The following is a 27,337-nucleotide window of genomic DNA, read 5'->3' on the forward strand; positions in this document are numbered from 1 at the left end:
CTCATTTTATACGATAATTTGAAACAATTTTAAATTTATATAATTTTATATGAAAACAAAATGAATATTTTTAATTCCTTGTATTTTGAATTTACACATGGAGATTCCCCTTATTACCATACACGAATGCGGTGCTATCATTAGATAGCCATGTATAAACAATTTCATTTCGAACAGTACAATTTTAATTTACGGTTTATTATTGTTTATTTTGAATTAGATTTAAATGCGGGCACCAAAATCTTTTAAGTGCCTCTAAAGGTCTTCATCCGGTCCCCTGGTTCTTTGTCAGGCAATGAAGATTGAATTCTGATTAGTAATCAATCCACTTCAGCCGCCCCTTCTCTTTTCTTCTCAAGGCACTCTCAGTTATTGCTCAACAATGAAATGAACAGGCAAACGCCGGCACGCTTTGAGAAATAAAGTGATTTTATGATGAAATGTGCATGATATTCAGCTGATTAAACTGCAAGTATATTCCTCTTTCCGCTGCATATAAACAGCTTGTTTTATATTATCTATTTTTAAATAGTTTAACTTAGACATGGTTTATTAGTGTACATATAAAACATTTTTATCCCAATACCACGGCTCAAAAGTATTTACAAAATGAGAGTCACGTAGCAAATGATTTGCCAATCCCAGCATACCACATAAAAGTGTTCCCATGGCAGAGTGCCGCTCGGCTGCTCAAGTGCGCTTGGTGGTCCTGCAGATGATCTTTTTAAATGCCTTTCGGAAATCCCGATTAAAGATTGTGTAAATGATGGGATTCAGAGAGCTGTTACAATATCCGATCCAAAAAAAGAGATTGAAAAGCGTTTTTGGCACATTGCAGCGGTTCCCACAGATCGCCTGCAAACTGTAGGTGAAGAAAAAGGGAAACCAGCAAAGTACAAAAACCCCCATGACGACGGCCAGCACGAAGGTGAAGCGCTTCTCCCGCTGCTGTGCCACTTTGTTCTTGGTCACCGAGTTGAGGCGCCGGCTCTGCTGCTCGTTAAACAGGTGGGATCCGCGGTTTGACGCCCAGGATAGGCGGGGGTCCTGCTGAGAACCCTCCACTTTGCTCTTTTTGGAAAACCGAGAATTCCTAGGCTTCTTATCTGCTGCAAAACTCTCCTCCAGGTCAATGTCCTCGAGCTCCTCCTGCCTCTGGTTGCTACCCCCAGAGCTCTGGCTGCTCGGGCTTTCGTTATCGAATTTATCCTTGTTCATAAAGCACGTCTCTGACTGGGAGGTCTGCCGCTCGACCCCGTTCCTGGCGACAAATACGGTGGAGGACCTCTGCTTTGCCACCCGGTAGATCTTGCAGTACACCAGGATCATTATCACGCAAGGTGCGAAGAAGGAGACGACGCACGAGGACAGGATGTACCAGGTTTCCTCGTTGAGCAGGCACTCGTACTCGTTGTGCTTCTTGATCATGATCAGCGGAGGAAAAGAAATGACAGCGGAGATCACCCACACCGTGGCGATCATGCTTTTGATTCTTTTCGGTGTCCTTTTCAGGTTGTAGCTGATCGCTTTAGTCACCGACCAGTACCTGTCCAGGCTGATGGCGCACAGGTGAACAATAGAAGACGTACAGAACAGGACATCTAAAGCCAAATAGAAACCACACCAAGTGCTCCCGAAGTACCAATAGCCCATCACTTCGTTAGCTAGGGAGAAGGGGATCACTAGCGTGGCTACCAGGATGTCTGCAGATGCGAGGGACACCAAAAAAAGGTTCTGGGGAGCTCTGAGAGCTCTGCTGGTGAACACGGCCACCACTACCAGCACATTACCGACAATAGTCACCAGGATGATGATGGAAACCACTAGAACCAGTAAAAAAGCCTCAGCAGTCGAATGGGTGCTGGACCCAGGATGATCGGTGTGGTTCACATCCTGTGAACTGTTCGGAGTAGCGGTATCCTGTGTTACACCCATCTTCTGTTACATCATCTCCCCAGTTTCTGTAAATCCCGTGTGATACCGAGCTCTCCATTGGCGTGCATCGGCTCCTACACATCGCTTCATTATGTAAATCCACAGTCCTTTATTACCGTTTATGAAGTGAGTGGGTTGAGCGTAATAAACTTCCATTCCATTTTCATTCCAACAAGGCGGTGTATAAGTCTTGGAAATGCAAGCCAGTGCGCCAAGACTTCTCAGCGGTAATGTGGACGACCCTTTGAAACTTTTAATTATTCATTAAGAACTTTGCAGTCCGCTCTTCGGATCTGTTAGTGCGATCACGCTGGGCGATGTTTCAGGTCTCTCTTTCTCTCTAACACATAAACACTCTCTTTAAGTTATCAAAAAGTATAAAATAAATAATAAAATGGCAAACATCGTGCAAAAAAAGACGAGCACCGACGGCACTGTTTTCACTTCTGATTATTAAACATTAAGAGTCTCTCACTTCAATTCTCAGCGCTTCACGCTCGAGTGCCTGGCTGACGTCATCAAGTCCAGCCCAGCGAAGGCGAGAGCCTTTAAAATGCCGGAGTGACACTTCAAGAGACAGAAGGGGCGGTGATGCGAAGCTTTTCACTTGCACCAGAGGAAAGGCGCTCGCTCGATCCGTGCATGAAATAAACGACCAAACCTGGGGATCCGATATTGGATTAACCGGGACGGGCAGAAGAAAAAATAGGAGGATGGAGTAAACGGAAGCGCTGCCAGCCTCTTGGGTTAATCGCTTTTTATTCAGACAAGCGTCTACTCTTATCGAGCCTGCACTCAGATTTTATTTAAATTGATTTAATAAAAACGCGTGTCGTTTAGCGTCCTTATATTTATATTTACCATACATAAATGTTACCTTTAAATATTTACAGGGGTTGAGAATTATAAACCAGCAAGACAGGGAGGCTCAACAGTGGCTGCAGACAGAGACAGCTTTAGGTATGGGCGACATTTGCAGCCGTCCAGGGCGGTATCTTGCCTTGGGTGTTAGCATAGGGCGCGAGCATCAAACATTTTGAACGAACCTGAGTTGGTCAATCCGTTAGAGACGTCGTTTAAGAAACGCAAAGTCCCCACTATGTACACAGAGGGGTTCCAATTACATAACTGAAGGGGCGTGCGCTCCGGACACCGAGAGGAACTCATCGTTGGCGAAGTCTGGCAATACTGTTTGTGCGCCGTCACCTGAGTGTTATATGAAAGGTAAGGGGCGCTTTCTCTGTAAACTCGGAACGGTGAGTACACACTCAGCCAGTCAATCATCGGGGCGTCGTTTAGGACAAGTCTGCTGTATGTACATTGAAGGCTGCCGTTTTTGTAACTGAAAGGGCCCGCGGTTAGAACACCGAATGGGTCTCATTGTCTGTTTGCGCGTCGTTACCTGAAGGGCATCTTATATGAAAGGTAACAGGCTCGTTTTCTGTAAATTCAGCGGTATTTACAAGGAGGGGCGCCATTTATGGAACTGATGGGGACGCGCGCGCGCTCCGGTCACCGAGGGAGGACAGTGTCTCTTTTGTCGTCGAAGGCTAATACTGAATACACCCTATGGACACCGAGGGGCTCCGGCGCTGCTACAGCCTAGGTCTCTAAATTGGCTGGCTGTAGTTTTTGCTTTTACTGAATTTTTAATTAGAACTAATTTCATTTACTACTAAAACAATATACTTTTTGTGGCTTGGTTTTAATTAACTCGTTTGTTACAATTCAGAACCCATTAATCAGTGGGGAGCTGGGGGCGGGGGCGTTTGGCGGCAAGGGGGGACATCTTTCCCCGGGCGCAGCATTCAGGGGGCGCCAAATTGATGTTACGAAATTTTAGAATGAAATGTTTTCCATTGTTAAATGCATTAAAAAGTAAATAAAAAACATTCGCATACTCAGTCCATCACTCCGTCAATGTGAAGATATCTTTTTCCTATGTTTTTGTCTCTTTCTGATTTCGAAGCACGTATTAGTTCTATATACCCAACAGACAATAATTTATCCCCTCCACTATTCTAATATGCTTGACTCCCACCTAGAAACATTTTGACGTTATTAAACAGATCGCACGACTGACATGATGCATTAGTGTATCATTGTCTAAGTTGTTGCAAATATATATTTTCGAACTACCATTTTTGTCTTAATTATTTTATTTCGTTCTATCTTTATAAATTTAGCGAAACCTTGAAAATATACGCATAAAAGTGCTTTCAAAAATTAAAATATTTTAAAATATAAAACTATTTAAAATAAAAAATAAGATTTTTTTTTTTAAAATACTATTATTTTAAATAGATTTTTAAAAATTTTCTTTCCCTTCCCCATTGCATTTTGGCAAACAGGAGGGGGCGCAAAATCTTCAGTTGTCCCCGGGCCCTGAAAACCCGAGCTACACCTTTGCCCTTAACTGCCTATTTTAGTTTCAAACAGCTGCATAGAGGTTTGAACTGCTGCCTGTTTTCTTAACCAAATTCAGTTAATAACGAGGAGCAAATGACAAAGGAGCCACCAGCTCTCCAGGTAACGTGTTTCTATTTAAAAGTGTGCACATGCATTACGGAGTATATCTGTGTTAAAACCAGTGTTTAAAATAAATGAGAGACAAGAGAAGGACCAAATCTGTCCCAGACCACAAAACATATGGATAGTGTTCTCAGGAAATGAAAATTCTAGAATGTGACCGGTGGCAGAGCTGTTGCCTTGCATTAAAGACATCTGGGTTCGTGTCCCGAGTCCTCCCAGAGTGGACTTTGCATCTTCCTCCCATTTCTGTGTGAGTTTCCTCCTGGTGCTCTAGTTTCCTCTCACAGTCCAATGACAAGCAGCTTAGGAGAATTTGTGACACTAAATTGCTGTCACTTTCTTGTGTGTGTCTCTCCGCGATTGACTGGTGCCCTGCCAGGGTTTGCTCCTGCCTTGCCTTCCACCCTTTGCTAGCCTGGACTTTGCTAGCAGACTTCGTGGGTTAGAAAATGACTGACCGCAGCTGTGGACGTCCAGAGCTGGAGTTGAGGACCCCCACTGTAAGACTAAGTTTGTACCAAGGTTATTATAGTTAACGAAAACTAAAATCAAAACTGAAGCTATTATTAAAAAAAACATTTTCGTAAACTGAAATCAAATATTTAACAACACTGAAATGAAAAACTAAACAAAACTATTAACATAGTTGGAAAGACTATCTGAAATAGAATAATAATTTAATAAAATAATTTCTAGTTTTCATTTTTGAATGAATATTCTTGCTGTAAGTTTTTAACCCTAATAACCTTTAACTCTAAAACTGAAAATCATCCACCACCAGCCGCCCGCACATATTCATTACGGGGTTTTCTGTTCTTATGATGGGCTATTCAAGTCTCACTGCCCCTAACCTTCACACTATATGGTTGATTTTCTTTATTTTCCCTCAATACGGCTAGGTGGGGTCTGCACACTGATTCAAGCCAAAGAGTCTTGTTCTTAAGCCCCCGTGATTTTCATGATCACACCTGTCAGAACACAGTAGATTCTGTTTTCTAATTTTTGATATCTTTTCAGGCCTGCAGGTAGCAAAATTCTGTCTATAAATTGGGGGTCTGCTGGAGCCAATCCCAGCCAACACAGGGCGCAAGACAGGAAAGAAACCACGGGCAGGGCGCTAGCCCACCGCAGGGTGCACACACACACACACGGGACAATTTAGAATCGCCAATGCACCTAACCTGCATGTCTTTGGACTGTGAGAGGAAACCCACGCAGACACGGGAAGAACGTGCAAAATCTAAGCAGAGAGGACCCGGGAAGCAAACCCAGGTATCCTTACTGCGAGGCAGCAGCGCTACCACTGCGCCACCGTGCCGCCCTTATTACAGACGCTCTTTACATACATACATACATACATACATACATACATACATACATACATACATACATACATACATACATACATACATACATACATAAATGAACCCACTTTGGTCTGAACACACACCAGAATGACTGTAAAGAAAGAAAATTCAGTGCCGGGCGCGGTGGTGTGCGCCTTTAATCAAAGCTACTCGAGAGGCTGAGGCTGGCAGATCATTTGAGCCCAGGAGTTCAATGCCGATCGGGTGTCCGCACTATAGCGCGGCATCAATATGGTGTTTGCGGGGGAGCTCGGGATCACCAGGTCGGCTAAGGAGGGGCGAATCATTCCAGGTCAGACACGGAGCAGATCAAATCTCCCGTGCCGCTCAATAGAGGATCGCGCCCGTGAATTAAAAAGAAAATGTGTAAGGCACCGTATAACAGACAGATAGATATTCATTTGTCCAAAGGGGAAAATTTGGTTTTTTTATAGAACCTAACAAATAAACAAACACACACATTTTGGTCTGAACACACACCAAGCATATAAAGAAAGAAAATTCATACCAAACAAAAGTTGTACAAAGAAAAGATGTGTAAGGTACGAAAGATAGATAGATAGATAGATTATTGATTCTAAAGGGGAAATTTAAGTATCAATAGCCAAAAATCATACCAAGTTAGATCCAAACATACACGCCATACAAATAACAGTAAGCAAGTACAGACTATCACATGCAATCACAGGACACTGGGGTTGGAATCTTACAATACAGCAATATAGATGGTGCACACAATAATGCCAGTGCAATAGGAACTGTTCAAATAATACTAATACTGTACTAAAGTGACAGGTAGCACATAATATTAATGTGACAATTACTAGAGTGACAATATTTTACATTAAAATAAAATTAAAAAGTGACATAGCTTATGCTGATAGGGCAACATGTTTAAAGTGACACATTATGAAAAAGGTCAAACAGTGCTAGTATAGCTAATATAACTTATGAGGTAATCCACACAAGAGCAGAGAAGGAACATCGGGCCCAGAATTTAACTATCAATGTGCCCCGTTTGGAAGAGTTAATGAGTCTAATGGCTCTGGGGACAAAAGATCTTTTGTATCTGTCCATATTGCAGCTCTGTGATAGCAGCCTATCAATAAACAGACTGACTAACTGAATGACTGACTTTTAGTGGAGTTTCCTCTCATAATTTTACCAAAATAATGACAATTAATAACAAGTCGTGCAGATCTATAGCACATCCAATACTGAATGCCAAGCACACTTTTTTTTACAGCAGTTTTGTGTATAGTTGTAAGTATAATTGCATAAATATCCAGAAAGCTAAAAAGAACAAGATATTTTAAAACCAAGAAATGAATTTGCATACATCTAACATACAACACACAGTGAAACATTTAGCATGACCAGTTTGTAATTTAAGAATTGATACAAACAAAAAACAGGGAAGTAATTAACACAGGGGTCCAGTTAAAAAAAATGAAATTGGTTAAGATAAAAACCTACAGTTTCAAGAGTTACCATCCATTCCATCCATTTTCCTAACCTGCTCTTTCAAGGCAGGATCGCTGGGCAGATGGAGCTTAAGACAGGAACAATACCTGGACAGGACGCCAACGCAGGCCAGCCGATTAGCTGACTAGAGCAAATTTAGTAACACCAGTTCGTGTCTTTGGACTGTGGGAGAAACCTAAACCCTTGCTGAGGGGGAGCTGCGCAACCGTGCAGTCCTCCTGCGTTAAAATTAAGTGAATAAATCTGAAAAATGAAACAGTGATGCTTGCTGTCGAAGGTAAGAACATAGTCATGCATTTTACATTTTTTATTCATCATCGAACGTTTTCCCTTCTCTGTGAAAACACAAAATATGCACACCAAAGCTGTCACTGATTCAAATTCCAGTGCACGTGAACTTGACCGGGCTGCGCTGTGAGTCGCAATAGCGGCCGACTCGCTTGAACGCCTGTTTGGTTTTCGATTAGCAAGCCACGGTGGTGCATTTTAAGTCGCTTCGTGTCGTTCATCTGGGTTTATTGAGAGAGTTTTTCAGTTTATATATTATCAAACTGAATTAATTTCCTTAAGCGCAGTGAAACTTCATCGTGTTGGACTGGCGTCCCTTTTAAGATCTGCTTGATCACCGCTGCTGACAGTCTATTGTGATCCCGATCTGGAAGAGATATATCCATACTGTATATCCATTTTGAAATGATTACTATTGTTTGCCTTTTTTTAAAGGTATAATTGGTTAAAATATTTTTCAATTAGAGGACAGGCATGGTGAAGTGTTTTGCTCGTAGTCATAAAGTGTCAGTAGCAGAATTTGATCCCTTAATGTCCGTGTCTGAAGTCCAAAGCTGGAACAGTTAGCGCATTAAATGTACTGTACCATTACATTTTCACAGGGCGGTGGCCCGCGATAACGTCACTCACAAGACAGTGTCACACCCCTCACCGACCAGTGGCACGCGCTCTCGTCACTCGCGAAACAGTGGTACGCGCTCACGGCACTATTTAAAATAATTGTACTTTAATGCCACTTTATGGTGCTTTACTGGGCTGAGTGGTTCCTCGACTACTACTTGACAAAGCACCATTCCATTCTGGAAAGGGAATTGCATATAAAGTTAGTACTCCGTGCGTTACAAAACGTCCTAATACTGTATGTAGAAACAAACTTTAATGTATAGTAGGCAACCTATAGGACAATAAAAGGTTAAGAAAACTTGAATTTAGCCTGTGGCATTTTATGCAGTAAGAGTCCTTTTTAAAGCATGACCGATTGGTGTTTTATAAATCCGTTAGCATCTTTTCGTGGTTATTTAAAATATGGAGCCTGTTACTGATAGAAATAAATATTCTTTCTGGAACTTCCATGTTGATGGATCTTTTTGAAACCAAAATGGTACCCCTATGGCATCCCTCTGAGGAGCCACTCTGGCACCTTTATTTTTAAGAGTGTGGCACGCCCCTGACAGGTCTACGTCACGCGCACACGCAACTCGCGAGACCGTGGTATGCGCTCAAGGGCCAGTGGCTCAAACATAACGTATTACAATGTAATTATCTTTGAATTTGGGAGAGAAAAAAAAATGTGTTTTATCGGCAACTGCACTAGAATGCTAATATCCCACAACTGTTGTAACGGACGTCCTGTGCCATTTGGGGGTGCATACTGTGCGTTAGGCCCCGATGATGAGATTAGATAAGAAGCCTTTGCTGTCATTATACCGTGTGCAACGAAATTACAGCGCAGCTACTGAGCTCCGTGAGCGCGTGGCACTGGTCCGTAAAATCCTAACAGTACAGTCCATGTTTTCTTGTTCGGCGGCCTAGAAAAACGTCAACTCATAATATACAAAGAAAATAAACGCATGCCTATTTCTCACAGTGTTCACCTTAATAAATCTATAGAACGTTATTATATTAAACGAATAAATGGACAGGAATGGCCCTGGAAAAATTGGTCAGAAAGGCATAATATATAGGCAGACATATGGATGACTAAATCATGCCAACTGCACTTTAAACTTCTCTTTTTCGAGCGTTTCAGTGCTTTGCATTTCAAATCTGATTTGTTGTTTCACATTTATGGATTGCCAGGAGAGGGCTCCAGAGTATGAAAGCCAAGCAATTAAAAGTCTACAATTCCCATAACATCAACAGTATCCAAACCTCCAGTAGCTAATTAATTCCTCCTATTTTCTCAGTCTTTTTAATTGTAAATAAAACGATTTCAAAATATGTTGTAAATCTGAGCATATCACAGCTAGTGTTGGTAGTGGTGCTGTCCAACTGTGTGGGATACAATGAAATTATTACTTGGACTTACAGTATATGAAACATTAAGTCCATGGATTTCATTTTTCTTTTTTAAAATGCAGTATGTAGACATATCAAGATCTGATCTTCTCTTAAACATTATCTATACATAAAGGTGATGTGGTTGGAAAAACAAAATTTATTCCATGAAAAATGAAAAGATGCTGTAGATTCTGAAAACATCCATCCATCCATTATCCAACCCACTATATCCTAACTACAGGGTCACGGAGGTCTGCTGGAGCCAATCCCAGTCAACACAGGGTGCAAGGCAGGAATCAAACCCTGGGCAGGGTGCCAACCCACCGCAGGGAAAACATTCAGACCCTTTTGATTTCAAAACTCTTTATTGTGTTGTACATTTAGTTTTAAATGGATACATTTGCGTTTTTTGCCGATCAAACTACAATCAATAAAACAAATTAATGGTACATTGAAAATATGTTTTCAGAAAGGATTATAGATTTAGGGCGGCACAGTGGCACAGTGGTAGCACTGCTGCCTCGCAGTAAGGAGACCTGGGTTCGCTTCCCAGGTCCTCCCTGCATGGAGTTTGCATGTTGTCTGTGTGGGTTTCCTCCTGGTGCTCTGGCTTTGTCCCACAGTCCAAGGTCAGGTGCATTGGCGATCCTAAACTGTGCCCTGTGGTGGGCTAGTGCCCTGCCCGGGGTTTGTTCCTGCGTTACACCCTGTGCTGGCTGGGACTGGCTCCAGCAGACCCCTGTGACCCAATGTTAGAATATAGAGGGCTGGACAATGACTGACTGACTAATTACAGATTTAAATTTCAAAAACTGAAATCTATCATTCATATAAGTATTGAGACCTTTAATTCAATACCTTGCAGAAGCCCCTTTGGCAGCAAGTCCAGTTTTAAGCTTTTTCTTGAGTGTCTCCACAGACTTTGCACACCTTGATTATTCCATTCTTCTTGGCAGATTCCATTTGATTGGATGGGAAGTGTCAGTAAATTGACATCTTCAGGCCTCTCCACAGATCTTGTATGGGGTTTGAGTCTAGCTTTGGTTCAGCCACTCAGGGACACTCAGACTTCTCCTGAAGCCACTCCAGCATCATCTTGATTGTACGCATCAGCTCATTGTCGTGCTGACAGGCGAGCCATCGTGCCAGTCTGAGGCTGTATGCATTCTGCAGCAGGTTTTCTTCAAGGACCCTACTGTATAGTCTTAAAAGTAACAGATCCAGAGCAGTTCTTCAGAGCAATGCCAGGTGGGAACCATTTTTGGTTACCTGAAGTCCCATCCATATGAAGGTTCCAGAAAGAACAAATACATAACAGGCTTCATAAATAATCATGAATAGATGGTAAGAGATTTGTAAAATACCAATGGCTCATGATTTTCAAAGGACTCTCACTGCCCTGCTTGGTAGCCTACCATAATGCAATGCAAGCTGGGAATTGTAGTTTCCATGGAACAGCCCTGTTAGGGATCTTACAACAACAACCATAACAACATTTATTTCTAAAGCACATTTTCATACAAATAATTTTTCTCAAAGTGCTTTACATGATGAAGAAAGAAAAAAAAAGACGAAGTAAGAATTAAAATAAGAGAACACTAATTAACATAGAATAAAAGTAAGGTCCAATGGCCAGGGAGGACAGAAAAAAAAAAAAAAACTCCAGCCGAAAAAATAAAATCTGCAGGGGTTTAAAGGCTACGAGACCACCCAGCCCCCTCTAGGCATTCTACCCAACATAAATGATCAGTCCTCATTGTATTCAGGGTTCTCATGGAAGGACTTGATGATGACGGTCACGTGGACTTCTGGCCTTTAATCCATCAATGTAGGGATCACCACAGAAAGCCGAAAAAAGAACAGAAGAGAGAGTAGGGGTGAGTATGGATTTTGGAGCCACCATGAATAGTAATGATAATTAATTGAATATACAGAGCATCAGGATTAAACTTAAATGAAGTTATGGGAAAGTCATGTTAAAGTAATATATTTTTAGCAGTTTTTTTAAAGTGCTCCACCGTATCAGCCTGGTGAATTCCTATTGGCAGGCTATTCCAGATTTTAGGTGCATAACAGCAGAAGGCCACCCGCCTCACCACTTCTTTTAAGTTTAGCTCTTGGAATTCTAAGCAGACACTCATTTGAAGATCTAAGGTTACAATTTGGAATGTAAGGTGTCAGACATTTCGATATATGCAGTAAGATGGAGCAGATTATTTAAGGCTTTGTAAACCATAAGCAGTATTTTAAAGTCAATTCTGAATGACACAGGTAACCAGTGTAGTGACGCTAAGACTGGGGTGATTTGCTCAGATTTTCTTTTCCTAGTTAGGATTCTAGCAGCTCCATTCTGCACTCATCGTAATTAATTTATGTCTTTTTTGGGTGGTCCTGAGAGGAGTGCATTACAAAACAAAAGCGTGAACTCATTTCTCAGGAACTTTCAATGTTATAAGAGGTCTAACTTTTGCTATATTTCTTAAGTGAAAAAATGTTGTCCTAGTGATCTGATTAATATGTAATATAAAATTCAGGTCAGAGTCAACAGTTACACTTAAAAAATTTACCTCCGTCTGGACTTTGACTTGACTCCTAATGCATCAAGTTTATTTCTAAACCATAAGTTTACCATAAATTAAGATTTCAGGTTTTTCAAAGCACACGTAACCCACTTTATATGCTAAGAGCCCACCCCAGAATGAGATGGTGCTTGTCAAGCAAAGGCTAAACAACAAACCACAAAACCCAGTAAAGAAACATAAAATGCCATTAAAGAACTGTTACATTTTTAAGAGAGTATTTCCCTCAGTTCTGACCAGTTTTCCTGTCCCTGCTGCTGAAAAGCATCCCCTTAGTGTTAATTTTGCCACCACCATGATTAACCGTAGGGATGGTACATGGAGGCCCCCCGCACGCACGCACACACGCAAAGGAACCACAGCATAGCCATACAGTTTAAATTCACTCACACTTTATATAAATAAAAAAGGTTTACAGTGCAAATACTGCAGTTGCATATAAAGTGCATAAAATTTGAACATTTTCCACAATAAAACATTTGCAAAAAACACCACTGTACCATAAAATCAAATATACATTAAAAAAGTGCACAATAACTAAATCCAACATATTTAAAAACACACACACACATACATACTCACATTAACATTTTTCAGTTCTCTCAAACATGTGCAAATTATCTAAAACTGCTGTTTGCGAGCCTTGTTTTCTGCAAAGGCAATCACAATGTCCTCCATGTCCAAAGACTGGCGAACATCCCGCTCAATTGACATAAGTGCCAGGCCTGTGAGCTGTTCGTCCGACTGTACTGTATTTTATTTTATTTTTCTAAACTGTTTTAATTATTCTTATTTCTTTTTATTATTTTAATTTCTTCTATGTAAAGCACTTTGAATTGCCATTGTGTATGAAATGTGCTATATAAATAAACTTTTTACTGTTAACAAACAATGAAATCATAATGAAATGTTTACTAATTATTAGTAGTGCTGTGAGTCGACTACCAATGCTTAAAAACATCCCAAGCTAATGTTTGATGCACAGAATTTATTGTGTGGTTTTCCTAAATAGATTATCACAGTGGAATAGTTAGTATAGCATGCTATGCCACTTTCATCAAAACCTATTACAAAGCTATAGCAATGTCATGTCATTTATGTATGATACATAAACATATTTCTGCTAGCCTACCTGCTGCAAAATTGCACCATTTGTACAAGACAAGTAGAGCTATTTTATGTGTGTAATTTATCACCTACCACTGTCTTGTTTTTTCTTATCCTCCTCTTCCTTTCTCTTCTTTCTTTTTTGGCTTCCTGAAGCATAATTCCGCTTCATGACTGCCGAGGAAGTTTTGTATTTTGCCGGCAGCAGAGATCGCGTGGTTGGCTGGCTGCTGTCAGCGAGGGGGGCCCCCTTGAGGGGGATCCTGATAACAGTGTCATTGCACTTTACTGCATTCACTATCAATGGGGCGCTCACACAGTTTGTCGCTGCATTTTATTCTTAACCAGTCGTTGTCTTGGGGCCCCAGGCAAGCTCGGGGCCCCAAGCAATTGCTTGGTTTGCCTGCCTTGTCGCGACGGGCCTGATGGTAATAGGCAGGTGATTAGCAGTGCCTGATCTTCAGCAGACTTAGTGCTTTTAGTTCTGCCCAGAGAATTCAATATTTGCTTTGTGTCCCCCCAGCAACATAACATATCATCTCTTTGGGGAGCAAAAGCTTTAGATTTGTCAAAAAGTTTGATCTCCGGTTTTTGACGGATCTCGGCATTTAAGGGTCCTCTGATACCGAAAGCACCAATATCTCATGTGTGTGTGTGTCTGTGTGTCACAATTTCTTGAGTACATTACGGGACGGAGAAATACTAAACTCGAAACTTACAGTAAGCCTGTTATTAGATGTCAACATGCTGATTTGTTTTTGAGCCAAATTGTGCAAGAGAAAGAGGCACTCTAGAGCAGGGGACCTGGAGGACCACTGTGGCTGCAGGTTTTCATTCCAACCCTTTTCTTAATGAGTGACCTGTTTTCGCTGCTAATTAACTCCTTTTGCACGAATTTTAATTAACTTGCTCTTGAAGGCGCAGACCCCTTGATTGTTCATTTTTCCTTAATTAGCAGCCAAACAATAATGAGATAAAAAAAAAAATGAGCCAAAACAACTGGTGTCCATCATACAATATCTGAAAATAAAGAGAGATGACGGTCTCAGGAATGCTAACCTGCTCAGGTCCACAAAACATTTGACCATAAAAGAGAAAATCAACAATTTCAGAAATGTCTGCTATTGCACAGTGAGAGCAACAATAAGCCATGAAATTAAAGAACGAGTTTAATTAACGACAAGAATCAGCACCTCATTAAGCAACTGGTTGGAGTGAAATTGGTTGGAGTTTGAGGTCCTGACTTCTGTTGGCTCACTCACTTCACATTTCATTTCTGTTTAAGAAAAGAAATGAAGAAATTCAGGGGAACAAATCTTAAAAAAAACAATTCAATTAAAATGAATTTACAAGAAGTTAATTAGCAGCACAAACAGGACACTCATTTAAAAAAGAGTTAGAATGAAAACCTGCCGCTACGGAGTTGGTGACCCCTGCTCTAGGGGAACCCTCTAATACCACAATTCTGCAGTTAATTCTGAATTCTTCTCATCAATTGCTATTGTAATGATCTATTTTATGATCAGAAAGATCAGCATCAGAGTGGTAAATAATTACTGAAATGTTATCAAATAGTTCAGGTAACTTGGTTCGTAGGGCACAAAGCCTACTGATGCTCACGTCTGTATTTTTGTTTTATCATTCCAGAGAATCTTCTTCCATCCTGCTCTCGGAGACCTTTAGATGACTTTTGGCAAACTCCACCACAAACTCCTGATCGATGGAGTGCTCCTGAGATTGTTATATTTCTGATAGGTTCTTCGATCTCAGCAGAAGGTCTTTAAGTGTGGCCTTTGGGTTCTTGGTCTCATCCATGACAAAGGCCCTTCTTACCCAGTTGTTCAGCTTGGCTGGACGGCATCCTCTAGGAAGAGACCCAGTACTTCCAAACTTCCACTTCACAAATATTGAGGCCACTGTATTCCTGGGAATACCCAAAGCTTTAGAGATGTTTCTGTCCTCTTGGCCTGATCTGTGCCTCACCATAATTTGGTCACGGAGGTCTACAGAGAATTCCTTGGACTTCATGGCTTGGTTTTTGTCCTGGCATGCAGTGTGAATTGTTGGACACTCTATACACAGGTACATGTGTCCCTTTCTAATGACGTCCAATCAATTCGATTGGCTACAAATGGACTCCAATCAAGTTCTAGAAACATTTTAAGGAGAATTAAAGCAAACAGGAGGCAATGTGGACCCAATTTGGAGTGCCACAGTCTGAGTGCTTCTAGGAATGAGAGGTTTCAGTTTTTGATTTTTAATAAATTCATAAACCTTTCTGAAAACATGTCATTACAGGCTACTGAGCGTAGATTTTTGGCCAAAATGGCAAATCTATCCATTGAAAATGAAATCTACAGCACAATAAAGTGTGCAGAAAGTGAAGGGGCCTGAATACTCTCTGAATCCACTATATACACGAAACCCACTGTAAGAGCCACTTGTTATTTAGTAGATAGATGTGAAACGCACTATATGATAGATAGATAGACCGATATAAAAGGCACTATACGATAGATAGATAGATGTGAAACGCACTACATGATAGATAGATAGATAGATAGATAGATAGATAGATAGATAGATAGATAGATAGATAGATAGATAGATAGATAATGTGAAAGGCACTATATAATAGATAGTGTCAGGGATGCCAGGGGCCATGACCCGGCCGGGATGCCATGAGGCGTCCACCCTGGATCACGTGGGGGTTGCCTTTTTGGTTGCTCTGGGGGCCATGGGTACTTCTATGGGGTAAAGTATGGGATACTTTATTAATCCCAAGAGGAAATAGTAAGGTTATGTTAAATTGATAGAAGTATTTTCTTAGTTACGTTAAAATGGCTGCCTATATTTTAGTTCATTGTCTATTGAAAATTCTGTTATAACCCCCACAAGCTGAATAGAAATGGAATATTCTAATTAGTTCTTGTCCCTCTGATTACAGGTTAGTCCCAGTTTGTGATCTGCCTTACAGTTGGTAAGTCATGGAGGGTTTTCAAACCGCATCGTGTCACATTGAACGTATTGACCATAAAGAACGTACTAAATGTATTAAGTAAAGCATCTGTAAGTTTACCTACGGAAGCCAAGAGAGAACGTGCAATATTGTTATTTTTTTAAATTGTCTCCTTGAGATAACAGACTAATTTTATCACAATCTAAAGAAAACTAAACTTAACCTTTGCTCCTGGCATCAGGCTCGCTTAAATTGCAACGCCTATACAGCGGAAGCCTTGCTAACCGTCTTCTTAAATGGCAGACACTGACGTTATTATTTTCGAAACTAAGGCGTAAACATATTTCGGCCTGCGTCAGCCCATAATTGAATAAAAATGTGACGCACCGATCAATACAGTTCTGCTCTTCTCGCATTTCAAACAGAACGTGGCTTCGTAGCTAAACATCAAACGTTAGATACAATTATTTAATAATTTCGAGAAAACAAGATCTTTTGTTTTATTGAGATCTCGATAAAATTAGTCCGTTATCTCGAGGAAACAATAAAAAAAAAATAACGATATTGCACGTCCTCTGTCGGCTTCCGTAGTTTAAGAAGAAAAAGCTAACTTTGTAGAAGAAACATTTTTCCATTTTTGCCTTTAATCCCGCGTGTTTAACTTTTTTCTTTCTTATTTGTGTGAACTGTTTTGCTTTGAATTTTTTTAAAGTGAACTTTATTGGACTACGAAATTTCTTTTGTTACGTGTATGACTCTTGCTGGATTTTACCATGCCAACGGAATAGCTGATTGATTTTTTTGGGAACCTGGGAAAGACGCAGCTACACACAATTCAAAAGGAGGTCTTTTGAGAAGAAATGAAGTCACATAAAATTTCCAAGGTTATTTAAGGTTGAAACCCCTTGCTTTAGCTTCATTTGCAGTGATTTGAGCATTTTGCTGCTAGTTTACATTTATTTTCAGCCATCTTATGGATCCCCAGGAAGGTTATTGGACCCCACATCCCAGTGGTCTGCACACCCCCACTTGAGATTTACTACTGCCCTAGAGGCCTCACTGGCTCACCAAAACAATCAAATCATATGTAACCGTCCTGTCTCCCTTCTGTTCAACAGACTTTCAGGACAATACCAGCGTTTGCCATCTATAGAAATTCTCAGATGAGTTGTCCATCATAGGCTGCATTAGCAATGGAGACAAGTCAGAGAACAAGAAGGTTGCGGAGGACTTCGTCTTGTGGTGCAAGGAGAACCATCAGCAAGGCAAAGACAAAGCAGTGTGCCAAGGAGCTTCTAAGACCAGTCTCTGTCAGGGGGAGGACATGGAAGTGGTGCCTGGGGGTCCACATAAACTGGTCTGATAACACAATGATGCTGTATAAGAAGAACCTTAGGGAGACTCAGGTCTTTTAATGTGTGCATCAAGCTGCTGGAAATGCTCTACCAGTCCATAGTAGCCAGTGTGGTATTCTGCACTGTGGTTTCCTGGGGAAGAAACACAATGCTTGAAATAAACTTAGCAGGAAATTCTGTGAAGCCTGGACAAGCTGGAAGCTGTTGTGGAAAAGAGGATGGTGGCAAAATTGGATGCCATCATGAAAAATCCCCTCCAGGAGGCTCTCTCTTTGAACAGTTTTACCCACAGTCTCATTGCACCATGCTGGGGGTCTGCTAATCAGGCAATTCAATGCTTCTCCAGACATACTCTTTAAGTTCATTTTGAAATCTCTGTACAACTTACATGTATTTATTTATTGATTGCTAGATCATGTGACGGAAACCAGGGGCGTCAACGGACCAAACCCCACAACACGAACACACCAAGAGTCCCGGGTGCAAATAAAGAATGGCTTATTCAACCCAAATTCCTTCTACAGTACCACAAAGTAGCACAAGCATAGGTTCCTCTCTCCACAATTCATAATAATCCCTTTCCTTTCAATTCTTACCACCGCACTGCCCTCCTCCAGTTGAGTGTTGCCTTTCTTCCTCCCAGCTCCAACTCACCTGCACAATGGAGTGCAGTCCCTTTAATTAAGGACCCGGGAGTACTTCCGGTGCCAGGGGCACTGCCCAATTGAAGTACTTCTGTGTTATACGGAATTCCCATTTTTAGGTGACGCATCTCCCTGCAGCGCCCTCTGTGCAGCACCCAGGGGTTCCAGCAGGGCTGTGTTGCCAGACTACACTTCCCAGCATGCCCTACTGGTTCCATACTGGGCACCGCTATCCAGGAGAATAAACAGTCCCCAGTAACATCTTCCAGGTCAGGTGGGCTGTCCTTCCATCCTATCTGGCCTTCTCTTCCGGGTCTGCTCCCTTTCTCTTCCCAGGATGGGATGCCTGTTTGCCTGTTAGGAGCCTCCAGGCCGGGTAAGGAACCATCCCCTCTTCTGGCCGACATGCCCGTCCAGCCCCTGTGGCATCTACGATTGATTGGCTGTTTTATTTGTCCTGGGAGTCTGTATCTTTATTTTTATGTTTCTGTTACTTTATGCATCTGAAATTCCCCTTGGGATTAATAAAGATTAATGTAATCTAATCAAATTATAGTCCACAGGTGTAAAGTCCATGCATTTTATTTGATCTGATTGGACAGGACTTTCACATTGCCACTTTTATATTAAGTGACATTATTTGCCTGTTTCTGTTTTCCGTGCACCCTGAAAAGCTGATAGCAAATTAACATTCTGAGGTGTGTGTTGTCTCCTTTCTCAGCAGCTCTGCATCAAAGCTCACTTACTCGGAAAACTTGTTAAAAAGCAGACAATGCAATTAGAGCCGGAGCGTGCATCTCTGTTTTAATTGTAATACGTTCAGCCCGAACTGCCAGTGAAGTCTGGCAAATCTATTGCCACAAAATGATTGAACATCTCATCTGAGGGTCCAAGTTTAATTTAAAAAAATAGGGCGAATGCTTTCAGGTTCATCAGGTAAATAAAGCATGGCCCTGAAGATGTTATGATCCGATATTAAATTACAACGACTCGCTTATTACTTTTTGCTACCGTCAGATAATTTGATTCTTGAAAGCTGTACTGTGAATGTTAGATCCACTGGAGGGTTATTCCAGTTTTTGTTTGTCCAATTAGTAAGAATGAAGGCAGATGATGTCTTCACGTTTGAAAGCGGCTGTCAAGTTTCATATTCTTTGTCCATTCATGCAGTTGCAGCCCATTGCCTGGAATTTCTTCCTGTAGGTCAGGATAATGTGGATCTGGAGCCTTGGGCACAAACATTAATAATAAGAATAATTAATTACATTTATATAGCACTTTTCTAAAGTACTCAAAGCACAGTTAGAAACCATTTCAATTAACACCAATATGTAGTATCCACCCAGATCATGCACCAGCAGCAGAGCTTGACTGGCATTTACAATCAGCGGGAGCTTTCACATTGGCATCCTGCCCGGACTGGCCTGAGATTCAGAGGATCCAGTGAAATAAACTAATGGTGACATTATGTAATGTTACTAGCCATCCCCCATGGCTTTACCCACGAATTAGTGAAACAGGACAGTGAGGAGGCCCCACCCAGCTCTCTACTCCTGACGTTATTCTTCTCCCTCACCTCAGCCTGCAGGCTCTGTCTCAGATTAGCGTGAATATATCACTCCTGCAAGTGAACTAGGATTTTTAGCACAATGAGATGAGTTGCAAAATCAACCTGAATGTTCAAGCAAATTACAGTACAGAAAAAATAAAAGATCTAAATCCATTAAGTAGTTCTCTCGTTTGCTAACTAAGCGGAGTTAAGGTTACAACCTAAGGCAGACGCATGAGTGAGGAGGGCCCCTAACCCCTCCCGACAGCCCGATGAGTCTCACTCGAATTCGCACTAATAAATCGGTACCGCAAGTGAACTATGATACTTAGCGCGATGAGAAAGTCGCTAAATTAACGGAATGCTCTAGCAAATTCTAGAAAAAAACCCGATCTAAATCCGTTAAGTTGTTCTCTCGTGAAAAGCAGACAGACATACAAACGGGTCTAACAAACTTTAAGAAATTTCAAACTTGGAAGATCTCCTTTGGTGTCTAATGTTATCCCCTGAAGATGTACTACATTACCTTTGCATCCTTCTTTCTGCAGTAATTTGGCCGGTGTAAGACCGGACGGTGTTAACAGTTGTAGATATTCTTCTGGATATTGTAAGTTGATGTTTTCATCTTCCACACGATCACCACCAACTGTTTCAGCATAGTCTATTGATATGCATTTAACCAAATTGCCGTGTGACCAATCGACAATTTTCGCGTTAATTCATTTAATCGTTTCTCGGTGCTAGGATTGCCCGTGTACTGATTTTTTCTGTTAATAACCCTTGATGAAATTCTTCAATAAGATTTGGACATAATACATCTTCTTTAATTGGGAACTTAAAGTGAGGAAAATGTAAAAATTTATAAGAGCTGAGAGAGCAGGAACTGTGTCTGTCAAAAGCATTCACATAAATGAGAGGTGAGAGGACCGTGTGCGTGGTTGAATATGGTTGAGAGGAGGGCGGGACATGAAAACATCTCATGGCCAAAGTCTCATCTTGTGGGACTTGAAATTATCTCTTTGAAAAAGTCTTGTCTCAAGATTTCCTTTTATAATAGAGAGATATTATTGAATTACAGTGATCCCCCGCTATATCACGGTTCAGCTATCGTGCCCCTGCAATATCACGGAAAAATTCAATAAGTAAATCCTACCTGTAGTGTACTTTGCAGCCAATTCATAACAAAGCATACGGTTTTCAGCAGTCACTACGATAGACAAAGAGTTTCGCATTACAGTACCCAGATGATTTCTTACAAGGCCCATTATTGGCTGAAACAGGAGACTCAACCAATCAGAGAGAGATTTTCATTCTCTTGGGCTCTGAATGGCTGCTGTTGGTGTAATCTTGCAATTACAGCAAGCATGGGTCCCCGACGCATCTCAGTTCTCTGTGTATCGCTTACCTTGCGTGAGGTCAGATTGTTGTGAGCAAACTTTTTGTGAACTTTTCATTTTGTTTTAAGCCTGCGATGCCTCCCAAGCATCCTGCATCTTCTAAGCTTTCTGGTAGTAGTGACCCTAAGCACCAGAAGAAGACCTTGATCTGTCAGGAGAAGGTAAAACTCCTGGATATGCTTCAGGAAGGAAAGCGTTACTCAGATGTTGCTCGCCATCCATCAATCCATTATCCAACCAGCTATATCCTAACTACGGGTCACAAGGATCTGCTGGAGCCAATCCCTGCCAACACAGGGCGCAATGCAGGAAAGAAACCCCAGGCAGGGCACCAACCCACTGCAGGGCACACACACACACCAACGATGATTTAGAATCACCAATGCACCTAACCTGCATGTCTTTGGACTGTGGGAGGAAACTGGAGTACCCCACGCAGACATGGGGAGAACATGCAAACTCCACGTAGAGAGGACCCGGGAAGTGAACCCAGGTCTCCTTACTGCAAGGCAGCAGCACTACCAATGTGCCATCGTGCCACCGTCACTCGCAATTATATGGTTACATGTGTTTAAAGCGTGTGGGAGGGGTATTTTAAGGCTTAAACTATAAAAGAATGTTTATTTATATGATCGTTCTATATCGCTGAGGGGTCTGGAACGTAACTTCCGCGACAGGTGGGGGATCACTGTATATGGTTTATTTATGAAGTGTCGTTCCACATTTTATCAGAGGTTGTCTTGAGACTAATATTTAAGAGTTTAATGTATATGTAAAAGCTGAATCTACTGTCTCCTCATTCATAAAAAATTCCACGACAAAATGGTGTTTTGAGTCTGTGCCTGTACAAGAAAACTGGTGTAAATTGTGTGGTCTGGCCTGGGCTAAACTTGGGATTCTCGGCCTTGAATAAGCATTCCAGTGTCCGGCGATGGCCAGCAGTCATTCTTGCACGAGTACACTCACCACACATTAGCTATTAGGTGATGGAGGGTTGGGAGAGATTGTTAGTCATTAAGGGAAAGAGGATGATGGACAGAATGGACAAAGTCATAGTGGGCAAGTTATCCAGGACATCAGAAGACAGTCTACTCCTTTTAAAAGATGCCCAGGGATCTTTTATAACCACAGAGAGGTCAGGACCTCAGTTTTACATCTCATTTAAAGAATGGTGCCAATTTTTACAGCACAGTGTCACCATCAATGGGATTCACACAGAGACCACAGGGTAGGTACCCCTGATGGCTTCACCAACACCTCTTCCAGCAGCAACCCAAGCTTTTCCTAGAAGGTGTCTCATCCAAGTGGTGACTGGGCTCAAAAAGTGTTTAGCTTCAGGTGGGTTTCCTGTTCTGAGGTCTGGATCACATGGCTGCCAGACTGATACCAATCCTGGATGAGATACCACTCCAACAGAGGGCACAGTTGCTTGAATCAGGACATTTCTTTACCAGTAGTTAATCTAACCTCACACCTTTAAAAATGTGGGAAGAAGCTGGAGGATCTGGAGAAAACTCACACAGGTATGAAGAAGCAATGGCGGTGCACGGGCCAAGATCTGGGCATGGTGCCCTGAAAGTAGGAGTCAAATATATAACCATTGTGCTTCTCATTTCATATCATAAATAATATGTAGGGTGCCCACAGTTTCTGTATGCAAATCAAGAGGTAACTGTGTATCATTTGCGGTGCCTCTCTTCAGATCTTTCAACTCTGATCAGAGCATTGGGCCTTCACTGCCAAACTCCATCTGTCTCCATCTTGGGCTGCCCACTTTGCATCACCCCAGGACATTCTGACGGTCTTCATTTCAGTAAGTATAGTTCTTCTCCAGGTAAGAGAGAGTCTGCCAATCTTCCTCTTGTCCTGATGGGAAATCCATTGCAGGGAATGATGTGCAGTGTTAGTCTATTCCCTGTACAAGATGTGCCCAATCCACTTCCATTTCCTTCTTTGTATTTTTTCCATTAATGGATGTTTGCTTTGCTTGCTTCCATAGTTCTTGGTTTGGTTTCTGGTCGTCTGATGCACCGGACTTTGTCTTATAAAGGACATCCCCAAAATTATAAATAAAGTAAAAGTAAATGTCATATATTACCTAAAACAGTTTTGTGCTGTGATTATAAATCATAATGATCATTGTCAGACATTCTAGATAATTATGATAACATCCCAGGAAACTTTGATAGTCAGCATAAAATTAAATGCCTGCTTTTCTGCCTGGTTCTGCCCTCAATTACATCCTTCAAATTCAAATGAACTGGGCAGGAATTTCCAAATCTTAGTCCACCATTACGGCTGTTGGTCACATTGCAAGTCGCACTGCAGACTGCTTAATAGCTCCACGAATTTATACAATAACTCCATTCAAAGATAAAAGAAAGCAGTCACTGACACATCTGAGATGTTCCTCATTTCTCAGAACTACACCTTAAAAACCATAGACGCACTTGTGTATCGCACTGCAGACAGCAAACATCTATTGATTTTTATTTTATGTAACTCTTCTCACAAGGCGTACAAGAACTCCATTCACAATAACAGAGGATAACAAGGAGGAATGCATAATAATTTCGATATGAAGGGTCATAGTGGGGTTATAAAATATAAAGTGCAGTCACATTCCCTCAACTTGTTTCACATTTTCTTATGTTGCAGCCTTGTGCTTAAATAATTTGAAATGATTTTAAAGCAAAACTCAATAGCCCAGAATGGCAACACAAAACCAGGATTTTAGGAATGTTCACCAATTTCTTAAAACTTAAACATTGCCAGACTGCCAGTAACAAAAGTCTTCAGATCCCTTGCTTTTGGTTCTAGAGCGTCCCATTCTTTTGAACATCATTGAGATGTTTCTGCGCTTTCTTTGGAGTTCACTTGTGGTTAATTCAGTTGATTGCACGAGATCAGGAAAGACACAGGCCTGTCCATAGAAGGTCGCACAGTTGAGCAAAAACACAAGCCATGAGGTCAAAGGAATTGTCTACAGGATTGTGCCGAGACAAAGATCTGGAGAAGGTTACAAAAACTTCCTGCAGAATTTAAAGTCCCCAAAAGCAGAGTGGCCTCCATGATACTTACAGTGGGTACGGAAAGTATTCAGACCCCCTTCAATTTTTCACTCTTTGTTATATTGCAGCCATTTGCTAAAATCATATAAATTAATTTTTCCCTCATTAATGTACAAACAGCACCCCATATTGACAGACAAAAAAAAGAATTTTTGAAATTGTTGCAGATTTATTAAAAAAGAAAATCTTAAATATCACAGGGTCCTAAATATTCAGACCCTTTGCTCAGTATTTAGTAGAAGCACCCTTTTGAGCTAATACAGCCATGAGTCTTCTTGGGAAAGATGCAAGTTTTTCACACCTGGATTTGGGGATCCTCTGCCATTCCTCCTTGCAGATCCTCTCCAGTTCTGTCAGATTGGATGGTAAACGTTGGTGGACAGCAATTTTTAGGTCTCTCCAGAGATGCTCAATTGGGTTTAAGTCAGGGCTCTGGCTGGGCCATTCAAGAACAGTCACAGAGTTGTTGTGAAGCCACTCCTTCGTTATTTTAGCTGCGTGCTTAGGGTCATTGTCTTGTTGGAAGGTAAACCTTCGGCCCAGTCTGAGGTCCTTAGCACTCTGGAGAAGGTTTTTGTCCAGGATATCCCTGTACTTGGCCGCATTCATCTTTCCCTCGATTGCAACCAGTCGTCCTGTCCCTGCAGCTGAAAAACACCCCCACAGCATGATGCTGCCATCGCCATGCTTCACTGTGGGGACTGCATTGGACAAGTGATGAGCAGTGCCTGGTTGTCTCCACACATACCGCTTAGAATTAAGGCCAAAAAGTTCTATCTTGGTCTCATCAGACCAGAGAATCTTACAGAGAGTCTTAGCAAACTCCATGTGGGCTGTCATGTGTTTTGCACTGAGGAGAGGCTTCCGACAGGCCACTCTGCCATAAAGCCCTGACTTGTGGAAGGCTGCAGTGATGGTTGACTTTCTACAACTTTCTCCCATCTCCTGACTGCATCTCTGGAGCACAGCCAAAGTGATCTTTAGGTTCTACTTTACCTCTCTCACCAAGGCTCTTCTCCCTCGGTAGCTCAGCTTGGCTGAACGGCCAGCTCTAGGAAGGGTTCAGGTCGTCCCAAACGTCTTCCATTTAAGGATTATGGAGGCCACTGTGCTCTTGGGAACCTTAAGTGCAGCAGAATTTTTTTTGTAACCTTGGCCAGATCTGTGCCTTGCCACAATTCTGTCTCTGAGCTCTTCAGGCAGTTCCTTTGACCTCATGATTCTCATTTGCTCTGACATGCATTGTGAGCTGTAAGGTCTTATATAGACAGGTGTGTGGCTTTCCTAATCAAGTCCAATCAGTAGAATCAAACACAGCTGGACTCAAATGAAGGTGATCTCAAGGGTGATCAGAAGAAATGGAAAGCACCTGAGTTAAATATATGAGTGTCACAGCAAAGGGTCTGAATACTTAGGACCCTGTGATATTTCAGTTTTTCTTTTTTAATAAATCTGCAACAATTTCAAAATTTGTTTTTTGTCTGTCAATATATGGGGTGCTGTGTGTACATTAATGAGGAAAAAATTAATTTAAATGATTTTAGCAAATGGCTGCAATATAACAAAGAGTGAAAAATTGAAGGGGGTCTGAATACTTTCCGTACCCACTGAACATGGAAATGGTTTGCAACAACTATGACTCTTCCTAGAGCTGGCTACACTGGCAAATCATGGGAAAAGACCCTTAGTAAGAGAATTGACAAAGAACCGGATAGTCACTCTGGACAAGCTCCAGAGAATCTATATGGTGATGGAAGACGGGAGCATCCTACTGATCTGATGGGCTTTATCACAAAGCGTCTAGATCAGTGTCTCCCAACCATTTGTTCTGTAGTGGCATACTTTTTGTAACCAAAATCATCCCAAGACACAGCACTATCTTACTAACCACTGTCACACACGTGTGATTAGGAGGCAGCTAAAGGGCTTGAGTAACTGTAATACTACGTCAGACCAGGGGGTGGTGGATTGTGCTGTCTCTCTCAGCCTCTTGCAGACCATTCCCGGGAAATCCTACCAGGTTCCAGTGTCACCGATGATGTCAAACTTCCGGTTCCGGCAAATTTGATGATGTCATTGCTGGTCCTCGGAGACGTCACTTACTGTTCTGGCATCTGATGCTCCAACAATGATGGATGGATTAAAAGGAAGAAGTCTACGTGACCATCATCATCATCAAGCCCTTCCGTGAGAATCCTAAATCCAAAGAGGACTGTTTCATTTATGTTAGGTAGAATGCCCAGAGGGGACTGGGCGGTCTCATGGTCTGGAATCCCTACAGATTTTATTTTTTCTCCAGCCGTCTGGAGTTTTTTTGTTTTTTCTGTCCCCCCTGGCCATTGAACCTTACTCTTATTCGATGTTAATTAATGTTGATTTATTTTGTTTTATAATTGTGTCTTTCATTTTTCTATTCTTTAATATGTAAAGCACTTTGAGCTACTATTTGTATGAAAATGTGCTATATAAATAAATGTTGTTGTTGTTGTTGGCATGGATGACATAAATTCCTCTTCTAGCTCTTAAAACCGCCATCTTACCTCCAGTTGATCAGTTCTGTTTTAGAATCAGTCTTGTAAACAACTCACTTTTTTAAACCTTTTGCAGCCAGGAACATAATATGCGGGTGGCTGCTCCAAGCCTTTGTGACGGTCTGGAGTCAATTTGTTACACCACATATACAGCATTATCTCATACACAAACTACCCAGTGGCATAGCTAAGGGGTGGGCGGAGGGGGTGGTTTGCCCTGGGCGGCACATTTTTGGGGGTGGCATTATTGTCCAAAAGGCTCATTACAATTTGTGTGTAAACAGCAGGGTTCGGAAAAATATCACTCCTAAATGAAAAAAGTAAAATTCTATGATTGTTATGTACAAATGCTTCATAAATAATTTTCAGACTGTCCTTCTGTGACGGCATCAGACACAGCAGTTGAAATTTATGAGGCAATAACAAAAATAAACATACAGTCATATGAAAACATTTGGGAACCCCTCTTAGCCTACATACTAATTTACTTTCAACAAAAAAGATAACAGTGGTATGTCTTTCATTCCTTAGGAACAT

General features: G+C 41.5%; 1 protein-coding gene across 1 annotated transcript; it reads right to left on the minus strand.

Moving 5' to 3' along the window:
- Positions 1-411: 411 nt before the first annotated feature.
- On the minus strand, positions 412-2,346 carry adra2db (adrenergic, alpha-2D-, receptor b). The gene has a single exon (XM_039775932.1). The coding sequence runs from the start codon at positions 1,933-1,935 to the stop codon at positions 691-693; it is 1,245 nt and encodes a 414-aa protein (XP_039631866.1). The 5' UTR covers positions 1,936-2,346; the 3' UTR covers positions 412-690.
- Positions 2,347-27,337: the final 24,991 nt, after the last annotated feature.

This window comes from Polypterus senegalus, chromosome 13 (genome assembly GCF_016835505.1).
Source record: "Polypterus senegalus isolate Bchr_013 chromosome 13, ASM1683550v1, whole genome shotgun sequence".
Taxonomy (NCBI): domain Eukaryota; kingdom Metazoa; phylum Chordata; class Cladistia; order Polypteriformes; family Polypteridae; genus Polypterus; species Polypterus senegalus.

Excerpts from the sequence above, each read along its gene's own strand:
- adra2db (XM_039775932.1), bottom strand. The coding sequence starts at position 1,935 with ATGGGTGTAACACAGGATACCGCTACTCCGAACAGTTCACAGGATGTG.